Source organism: Octodon degus, unplaced genomic scaffold (genome assembly GCF_000260255.1).
Source record: "Octodon degus isolate 3935 unplaced genomic scaffold, OctDeg1.0 scaffold00029, whole genome shotgun sequence".
Classification (NCBI taxonomy): Eukaryota; Metazoa; Chordata; class Mammalia; order Rodentia; family Octodontidae; genus Octodon; species Octodon degus.
In genome coordinates, this window is record NW_004524605.1 from 6,023,072 (window position 1) to 6,033,802 (window position 10,731).

At 45.0% G+C, this 10,731-nt stretch overlaps 1 protein-coding gene across 2 annotated transcripts in view; it reads right to left on the bottom strand.

Annotated features, from left to right (window-relative positions):
* The window catches only part of Ppp2ca (protein phosphatase 2 catalytic subunit alpha), a 33,448-nt gene extending 24,484 nt beyond the window's left edge, over positions 1–8,964 (bottom strand). The window contains exon 1 of one of the 2 annotated variants that reach the window (XM_004629359.3): positions 6,599–8,964. In XM_004629359.3, coding sequence (XP_004629416.1) covers positions 6,599–6,700 — 102 coding nt within the window. In that variant the 5' untranslated portion in view covers positions 6,701–8,964. Of the gene's footprint in view, positions 1–5,934; positions 6,005–6,598 lie in introns of those variants that run through there. The other variant, XM_023713100.1, reaches the window with a different exon arrangement.
* Between the last annotated feature and the right edge of the window lie 1,767 nt (positions 8,965–10,731).

A 10,731-nucleotide genomic window follows, 5' to 3' on the forward strand; every position in this document is an offset into this window, starting at 1 on the left:
ACACACACACACACACACACACACACACACACACACGTTAACTACAGCCAGGCATAGTGGCACATGCCTGTAATCACGGCATTTGGGGAGGCTGAGCAGAAGAACTACCGCAGTGAGGCCAGCCCGGATTCCATAGTGAGTTCATAGTCTGTACTACATGCAAGGCCATGTCTCATAAAACCAAGAATTTTTAAAAAAAAAAGCTTTAAAAAAACAAACCAAGAGTTAACTAGTGGGGACATAGCTCAATGATAAAGCAAATCTGCATGCAAAAAAGCCCTAGTAAACTTTACAACCAGTACAAGGCCAACAGAGTTAAATAACCAGGTCAACCTCACAACTAATAAAAAGTGGCCACTTAATTAGACCAAAAACTAAAGAAATTGCTGTGCATTAGAAAAGACTATATAAAGCTAAATTAAACTAATCTTTACAATGAATGCTTAGCTTAACAAATATCTGAATGAAGCCCAGAAATAAATATATGCTGTTTATGGTTAACAACATCACTAAACCTTCACGATCTCTGTGAACTATTACTCTTTGCATGTCGGTAGCCAGGTAAATGAAATTAGTGTCTGTCTTCCAGCAGAAATCTAGAACAAAGATTTCCAACTTTCTTTTACTATCTGTGAAATAAACGATAAATTCAGTGAACATAACAAAATATACATGTATTCTAAAAAATCACCATTACAGTAATAACAATGACCAATGCAAAGACAGAGACAGTGCCAGAAAGACTGGCCAGGTGGTCATGTACAATTTTAAGTACCTTTTATGGCTAGGGAGACAGCTTGGCAGTCTAAGTGCCTGCCTGGCAAGTGCAAGGACCTGGGTTTGATCCCTGGTACCACATGCTGTGCGGGCCACCAAAACCGGGCGTGGTGGTGTGTGTAATCCCAGTACTGGGGAGCCTATGACAGAAGGATCACTATGAGTCTGAGCTGCATAATGAGACCCTGTATCAAATAAATAAAAGATTAAAAAATATATATTTTTCACTGCCTTGATTCACCCATTCCAAACCACAGTTCACAATACTAATATACAAATAAGCAAAAATACTGTCTTGTAAAGAAATGAACCCTAGAATGTTCTGTACCACTTTCAGATACCCTCCTTCCCTAGCCTATTGTACCTTAACCTGAAAGGAAAGCTTATTGAAGTCAGAAGCAACACCTTTCCTTGTCCCAATTCAATTAAGATTTAAGGAAAAATAAGAGAAATGGGTCAAAGAAAGTCCTGTTCCACAAGTTGCCTATTTCTCCTCAGCACCCTCAAAATTAAGATCACCACCCACTTCAATACAATCAGTGTTTGCAAGTGCTGGCCTGATAGCTCAGCGGACTAGGTCACTTGCTTAGGCAGACAGCAGTGGCCAGGTTCAATCCCTGGCATGCCATGCCAGCCCCACCCCCAGGGCACGCTGAGATAACAACTGAGACTGAGGGGCAGGGGAGATGGCTCAGTGGAATAAGTGCTTCCCTGGCAAGCCCAAGGGCCTGAGTTCAAGCCCTGGATCTGGAAAAAAAAAAAAAAAAAAAAAAGAGCCTGGGCGTGGTGGCGATTGAGACTGAGTGGGGTGGCATGCCTGTAATCCCAGTGCTTGGAAGGCTGAAAACAGGAGAATCACTACAAGTCTGATCTACATAGTGAGACCCTATAGACAATACATACAAAAATGAAAATGAAAACAGTGTTTATATTGTTTGATTGAATATCTTGTAATCTAAGCAACTACTGTGCAGGTAACAAAATACAATAATCACCGTTAATTTTCCATCATCTTATTTTAAGATTCTGTATCATTTTTATATTTTCCCCCATCTTAAAAAAAAATTTCTGGAGGGGAGGGGGTATAAAAAAAGCCTCCTGGCTTTCCTACCTTGCTTCCCTCCAAACTAAACCAAGGATGCATCACAGGTGAGTCAAACTTCACTTATAGTGACAAAAACAGGTCTGCTTCTAGACAACAGAGAAGCAGAGTCCAGGGATATAAATGGTATCCCATTTACTCTTCAGAATCTATCATTTCCTTTTACAGCATTCGTTTAACCTTACAGCCCACTTTGGAAGACACAAATCTCTTAGATCCATGTAAAGAAAACGAGGGCTGAGTACCTGTGTAGGTAAATAAAAGTGTTGTTTTCTCAGAAGGTTAACCTAAAGCTCCATTACTATTTCATGCTTCAGAGATCTATCCCCCTACACATCAACCTTTGGAATTACGAGGATGAAAAGGTACATGATAAGCTGCAGTAACACTGTGAAAGTGACATTTTATTAGGATATCTTACAGTTCAGGATCTCAGTTATAATTTATACTCTGAGAAGATAGAGAAAATGATGTAGGTATTTCAGCTCACAAATCTTATTTCAGGGATAAACATATTTACCTACATCCAAAATATAAGAACAATTACTGTTTTCAAGACAAAGTGGCACCATATTATTTCTTTTCTCTCTTTTTTTTTTTTTGTACCAGAAATCAAAATCAGGACCTTGTGCTTGCCAGGCAGGTACTGTTCCATTGAGCTACATCCAGAGCCCACCACAATAGTTTTATGAGATGAACAGAATCTTTCAAGCAGTAAGAATAAAAATACTGCTTCACTTTACAGAACTGTTGACTTTGTGGGCCAGGGAGATAGCTCAGTAAAATAAGCATTTGCCGGGCAAGCACAAGGTCTGGAGTTCAATCCCCAGAACCTCAAAAAAAAAGGAGGGGAGGGGTCTGGCCAGATAGTTCAGTGAACTAAAGCACCTGCTTAGGCAGAGGACACATGGAAACAGCAATTGAGACTAAGGGTGGTGGTGTGTCTGTCACCCCAGCTCTTGGGAGGCTGTAAACAGGTGGATCACTATGCATCCAATCTAGTAGTGAAACCCTGAACACCCTGTAGACCCTTCCCTAAAAAAAATAAAAATTAAAAAACAAACACACCAAAAACCACCACCTCAAAAATGGGGACTTGTGAAGCTAAAATGCTAAAATCAGAATCCCTAACTCCCAGTAGCCTCAATTTTAGTCCCTAGTATCAAGTCACCCTCCCTTTCCACACACTCGGTTTATGTCTACAATTAAGAACAATATCAAGGGCTGGGTATTGCTCAGTGGCATAAGTGCCTGCCTGGCAAGCACAAGGTCCCAAGTTCAATCCCTGGTACCACATGCTGGACCTGGCATGCCATGCCACACCAGAATCATGTGTGGTGGTGCACACCTGTTATCCTAGCACTAGGGAGGCTGAGACAGGAGAATCAGTAGTCTGAACTGTGTAGTTTGCAAGACTGTTATCAAAAACCTTAAAATTAAAAAAGGAATAATATCAATGTTAAAGTATAGTGAAAATAATATTCTGTAACATGCTTTTCTGCTTGTTTATACTCAATATTAAAGTATTTTTTTTGAAAATGAGCCAAATAGCTTTTTAATTTCGAATCACGCACACAAATATATTACTCACTTTTTGTAAGATTTTAATCTTGGTCAAGTATTTTTCAGTTCATCTGATTAGGACGTTGTTTGCTTTTCCCCCTATTTATACACACACGCACACATATTTTTTCCCCCGGAACCAGGGCTTGAACTCCGGCCCTTGTGTTTGCCAGGCCAGCGCTTATTTTACTGAGCCATCTCCCCCACCCCTTTCCCCCCTATTTTTAACAAATGTTAAAACTAACTGAAGCCTTAATGACTACATTTTATTTATAGTGCTTATAGAGCAATGGCAAAATGCACACGTATTTTTGAGACAGTATTACTATGTAGTCCAGGCTGGACTTGCACTCAGATTCTTCTTTCTCAGCCTCCAGAATACTAGGATTACAGATATGTGTCACCACGCCCACTCTTGTCTTTAAGATTTTCATTTTTCTCAGAAGAATATGCAATGTGATGGTGTATGCAACTAAGTGTCCAATATTATTTAAACACAAAGTACAAATTTAAGACAATCACACTGTCTCAGATTAGAAGTGACCTCAGAATATATACAAAGACCAAGGAAGTCAACCACAATAACTCACTTAGAAGCAGAAATAGGACTAGTGTCTAGTAAGGAGCTTTCCAATTACATCACTACTTCTCTTTTCAATATCTTCTTCACAAATGACTATTCATCTAGCTAACTACTGACTCAAACACCAAAAGTAAAATCGTTATCTATAGTACCCAGAAATTAACATCTTCCAAAACAGACTAAACCTTGAGCATCACAAATTTGGGGCCATCCTGACTATACAGAAAGACCTCATTTCAACTCAACAAAACAAAACCCAGGTGACTTCAGCTGGACAGATTGCACAAACACTGAAAAAAATGTCCTACCACTGTGCCCAAAACAGGCCTAGGGTTTTCTGCTCCAAATGTCAACAGTACCCAGGCTCACAATCTCACTCTGCTGTCCAACAGAAAGAGAATGTGAATCACACCTATACTTTTGAACTTTATAATAATAAAAAACTGGTGTGGTGATACAAACCTGTAATGCCAGCCCTTGGGAGGCTCAGACAGGAGGAACTTGCTCCAAATTCCAGCACAGCTGGCTACATCATGAGACCCTGTCTCAAAAAACAAAAAGTAGCTACAAAGAAACATGTGAAAGAGGGCTGGCCAGATGGCTTAGCAGACTAAAGCTGCCTGCTTAGGCAGGCTCAGCTCATTCCGCAAGCCATGCGGGCCCCGCCCCTTGGGTGCACTGAGACAGCCACTGAGGCAACTGTCCCCCCTGTCTGTAATCCCAGCACTTGGGAGGCTGAAAACGGAAGGATCACTAAGAGTCCGATCTGTGTAGTAAGACCGGCAGACCCTGTACTAAATACTTTAAAAAAAAAAAAGTGAAAGAAATTATATTTTATTTAACAAAAAGATATACCAGGGGCCGGGGAGATGGCTCAGTGGAATAAGCCCTTCCCTGGCAAGCACAAGGGACTGAGTTTAATCCCCAGTTCCACCAAAATAAATAAATAAATAAATAAGTTCCTCTTAAAGATCTTAACTTTCAATATATCTGTCTCATATTTTGAGAAGTAAAGGTCAAGAAACAGAAGGCTTGATGCATTGTGGTACTAAAAACAAAAACCCCACCAACAGGTAAGTCACCCATTCACTGCTATTGTCTCATCTAGGCTTGCGATAATGTAAATCTAGCTTACTTAAATTCCAACTGTTTGCTTTTCAGGGCGGTTGTTTTGATTTGTTTTTAGAGACAGGGTCTTACTACACAATTCAGGCTGGCCCTGAATTGCAACAATCCTCCGGTGTTAGCCTCCCAAGTGCTGGAACTACAGGCAATCAAAATTCCAACTGTTCTTTACTCAATTTCTGAGAACTCGTGCTTTGGGAACATACATCAAATTCAAGAAGCTACATTTTCACATTAAACCACAAACAAGTAAGCACAACAGCTTCTAAGTACAAAATACTAACATCGCAAAATTCTATTGAAAAAAGAAGAGCTACAAAGTTAATTGTGAAAAAGGAAGTTACATCTTCACAGTGAAGATAAGTGTTTCATACACTTTAGAAAACGAGTTAAAGACTAAGAAAAATAAAAGTTGATAATAGGTTGCTTCCCTAACCTTAAGGGAAAAAATAAATATAAAATGCAAAGCTAAGTATTATTAACATTTTCAGTACATGTGAGATATTAAGCACATTATCTGGAATACAATAAGAGATCAATATGCAGTAGTTATTAGCACAACTACTTTCAGTCACAAAAATACAGTCGAGTAACTCTTCCACAAAGATCCAGGACAAAATCTGACACGCTTCTAGTTTTTCACTCTAAAAATAAGTGGCACAATGCCAAGTGTGTTAGCTCCGAGAAAGGTTTCATCCTATTCAATTTGAGTCAGCATATAAATCATAAACCAAACCGACACTCGGATTTCTAGTCCAAAAGCTCCGTATGTAGTATGACTCACCAATTCTCCATTTCTTCCAACTACGACAAATAAGTTATACTCCTTCCTTGTAACTACCACCACGACCTTCGCAGAAAATAGGTTAGCCGGCTTATTTTGTCACTCTTCAAGACACCCTTTAAATAGGCCTCCGCGGACGACTGCGGGGTGAGTTAATACAAACCACCCGTGCTGGCTGGCACTCAAGCTGCGACCTTAACACAGGTCCCGGGATCAGTCCCACAAGCTCGTCTTTGGGGGACTCTGGCCACGCCGGACCCTGAATTCGGGCTGACCACAAGTGGGGAGGGAGCCTCTGCCCCGCGTCGCGCACAGGCCCAGGCCTGACTCCCGGGAGCAGATCCCACGCCCCCCGCCCGGGTCTCGCTCGGGCTCCCGCCCCGGACCTGCAGCGCTCTCGACGCGCTCGCACCCCGCCCGGGCCGAGCTGGGAGCCCGGAGCCCGGGCTCTGTGAACGGCGCCATTTTAGGCGGCGGTGGCAGCGACAACCAATCTCCGCGCGGGAGGCAGGGGGCGCCGGGTCGCTCGGGAGCCGCCGCAGAGCGGGCCGGGCCGGGCCGGGTCGGCCGGGATCGCGGGCCCGGCCGGCGGCTCCGCCATGTTGCACCCTTCCCTCGACCGCGTCCTCGCGGGCCCGGCTCCTGCCGCCCGGGAGCAGCTCACCTTCTCGCACAGGCTCTTGACCTGAGATTCGGACAGCTGCTTGCACTCATTCAGCTGCTCGATCCACTGGTCCAGCTCCTTGGTGAACACCTTCTCGTCCATGATGCCACCCGACCGAACCGGCTGCCGCTGAGCGCTCCTCCCGCGCCGCCGCCCGCACACGGGCCACACGCACACGCCGCCACCGGTTCCTGGGGTGTGTCTGTGGTCCCCGACGGTCGCTGGGCGCCAACGGCGGCTCGCTGGCTCTCCCTGCGGTGCTCGGCCGCGGGCGGCTGCGCCTCCTCCTCAGCTCCCCTAGCTCCGGAGCTCGGCCGTGTAATGGCGGCCGCCCGGCGTGCTGACGTCACGCCGGCGTCGGGGGGCGGCGGGGAGCCGAGGCAAGGAAAGGGCCGGGACGCGGACTGCGCAACCTCAGAAGGGCCGCGGCCGGCCGCTGTGCTGGAGGAGGGACGCACACTGAAGAACCAAACGCGGGATCCGGCGCTGCTCGGCGCAGCCGCCGGGGACTGAGGCGCCTTCGCTTTCGGGGCGTGGTCCTCTGGAAGGGCGGGGTCGCGGGGGCGGAAAGAACGGAATCCGGGCAGGCGCAGTGCTCACACCCAGGCTCCGGCGGAGCGCCGAGCTGCGCGCGCAGGCGCAGTCGAGTGCAGCGGTGGGCGGGGGCGCCTGGAGGCCCGAACCCTTGGTCGGTCCCGCGGGAGGACGGTTCGGTTGACACCCTTCGGCTCTTCACCTGGGAAGTGGCAGCCGGGTCACGGAACCAGGAACTGCGACCTTATAGCTCTTTCGTGGCCCAGCGGCGCTGGAACTGTGTGGGGTGGCCGCACCTTGGGAGGCCGGAATGGGCACCGAGTGGCAGCCTGGTTGGGATCACCGCCTGTGTCCACCTCTGGGCGCTGCCCGCACGGTGTAACTAGGTCACTCGTGGGCGGAGGAGTGACCCTGCCGGGGGCGTGACGCGCAGCGCACCTGAGGGCCCGGCGCGCACCTGTCCCCGGCCACACCTCGTCCGGCTTGCGGCCGGCGCGGGCCTGGACTCTCTGCGGCCGGGGACCACGCCCCCCTCGCGGTCCCGTCCGCGCCTCGCGTGTCCGCCTTCCCACGATTCCCGCTGGCACTGAGCCCCCAACAACTGCCGCCCTGGCCTGCTTCATAGAGGACATCTCGAAAGACACGGATGCTCCCATTAAAGCTCAGATACCCTGGAGATGGGACTTTGGCCTAATTAGGTCTCTTTAGAGTTTGCGAAGCATTTATTGTTCCTCTCTGTACAGAAATATGTGGCTTTGTAGGGCGCTAAATATTTGCTAGGCCCCATGCCCTGAGGGATAGAGGGTCATCCAAGCAGATTTGAGATTCTACCCTGATGGAGTCTGTGTTCCTGCAACAGAACTGGCTGGAAAATGTTTGGAAAAGGCAGCGAGAGCTTACAATACCCCCATCATTTGAAAGGTATAGCAGCTTTCCAAAAGGTTGCTAACCATAACAAGAGCTAAAGCTGAACCCTGGTTGCCTGTCTTCTAAGGCCCTACCCTCATCGCAGTCAGCCCTGACGCCAAGCGTACCCTCAACACTCAGAAAGAGTGTTCTAGTTCTGCGGCCCAACCTACAGGCTGAGAAGGCACCGTGGCCTACACATCCAGTGGTGCAGCTGAAAATTCTTCATCCATACAGCCTGCTTGGCAAGACTGACTCACTTGGCCTCCCCAAGCTGAAGACTTATCTGCTTTCCTTTTGTGCCTCCCACCGGTATGCCAAGAACTCCTCCTCCAGGAAGCTTATCGTATACTTAATTTAACCAGCCCCAGGGAAAGTTCTTTTAGCTCCAATTCTGACCCCTATTGCAGTTAAGATCCCCAACTGAGAGTTCTAAACCCGTGGAATGAAAGAGGGGGGAAAAACACATCCCTTGGTGTCCACATACTCAGTCTGCGGCTTTATCTTATTCCTCACCATTTCCTGCACCTGTGTAAAAGTTGATCCTGTCTGATAACGCAAGCAGCAGCTAGGCGCTCAGAAAAGAGAAGCCAGTGGTCAGGATTTCAGACTTCAAACTAACAAGGTCTCAGCCATAGTCACAGTTGTCCTTCTAAGGACTGAAATATGGAGCAGGGTCTATATAATTTCTCTTTGCCTTTGTTCTCTTATCTGCAGGGATTTTGGTGATGTTAGTTTGGTAAATTAAAAACTATTGAACACCCCCAAGTGCTAAAATTATAATGTCAATGTTTTTCCAACAGTGTGAGCTCCTCCTTGGTAGCATTAATACAGGTGTTATTTTCTCTTGATTCAAATTACTTGGCTCACCACTACCAATGAATGGAGGGAAGATATAATTATATGTATTTAAAGCATCCTGCCAACTAATTAAATGCATGACTTCTTAAGGAATGAATTCTAGGAAGAGGTTCTTATTAGCATTCAGGCAGTGAGGTAAAGCATACAAGACTATAAACAATATATAACTATGTTAATCACAATTATCTTTTCCTCTAGAAGAAATCCAGAATATTTTCTTACTCTGTAGAACTCAAAATAACCGATGGATCTGAAAGCTGAATTTGATTAACCTGGTCTTAACTAATTTGACTGTCTCCATTCTAGAGGTGAGGAAATACTTGGAACAAAAATTTTAAAGCAAACCAAAAAAAGAGTCCTTTGAATTTCTTGGCAAGAAACAAAGTAAATAAAGCAAATTTGCTTCAAGAAAGAATGTTTGCTCAGATGGAAAATTCAGTATACAGCAAGTTGCCCATGATGTTTAAACATGGCTATAAATAAAAATCATCTGATGATGAGGGCGGGGAGGAGGAGGGTAACCTTGAGCAAATAGCTTTATAATAGCACCCTTAGCCAAGATATAAAAATGGACATCAAACATGGAAAAGGAATGAGATGAATTTTATTTGTCAGCGATTCTCTTGGCCTTACCTTAGGCTTATTTTATCGTTGTTGTTGTCCTTCCTTCCAGTTTCCTAACTTCAGAACTTACTGAGACAGGTTAGAGCTGTCGTAAGAAATGGCTTCGAAGTCCAGCAGGTCTGGGTTTGAATTCCTACTCTGCAGTGTCTACATATGTTAGAGTGGGGAAACTACCTAACTTTACTGAGTCTCGATTTTCTCATCTAAAAATGGAAATAACTATAATAGCTAAATCATATTTTTCTTAGAATTAAATAAAAGTATAAATGTAAAAGATCAAAATGGTATATAATAAATATATAATAAATGTTATATGTATTTATTGTAATTTCTAAATAAGCTCTGATTTTAAACTCTCTAATGCCAGGTAGAGTCCCTCAGTGCTTGCCATTGAATGCATACTGCTTTGGGGGTAAAACATAGGACATAGGGATATCAAAAACATACAGAGAAAAAGCCATAGCAGGAAGTGGAGATGTGGGAGGAAATTCAAAGAGAGGTACAGATGGACCAAAAAGAACATCCTTCCTTCCTTTGTCATCAACAGACCTTCAGAAGACTGACTTACTGGATAGTCACTGAGGAATAAACCCAAAAATTAGTACAATTGGTCAGTCCTATTCCTGTCAGTTCAGTATCCTGTATCTGGAAAAGGTGCCACACCTGAAAAGGATGACATGTTTTTATGCACCGAGGCCTTCTATGCCTCAGAAGTCAGCAGATGAAGTCCTGAGCAGTCAACATCTTAGTGGCTCTGCCTGTGGAAAAGCCTGGCACAACTAGACCTACTCAGCCACCAGATTTCCACACTCAGCTTACCCAATGCCCCCTGCCATTCCTTGATATATATATCTATATATCTCTATATAGATATATATACTAGCAACTATGCTTCCATGAAGAAACCAAAATGTATTAAATTACTATGCAGGATCCTGCATTTCATATCTCTTAAATGTGGAATTACCATCTTGTTTTACAGATAAGGAAACTGAGAATTAGCTTATGGAATTTTGCCAAGATTACTTGCTACTAAATCATGATTTTTCTTGCATAAAAGCATTTTGGACAGCCAGGCATGGTGGCGCATGCCTCTAATCCCTGCACTTGGGAGGCTGAGGCATGGGGATGACTGTGAGTTTGAGACCATCCTAGGCTACAAAGTGAGCTGAAGGCCAGCCTGAACTACACAAGACCCTGTCTTAAAA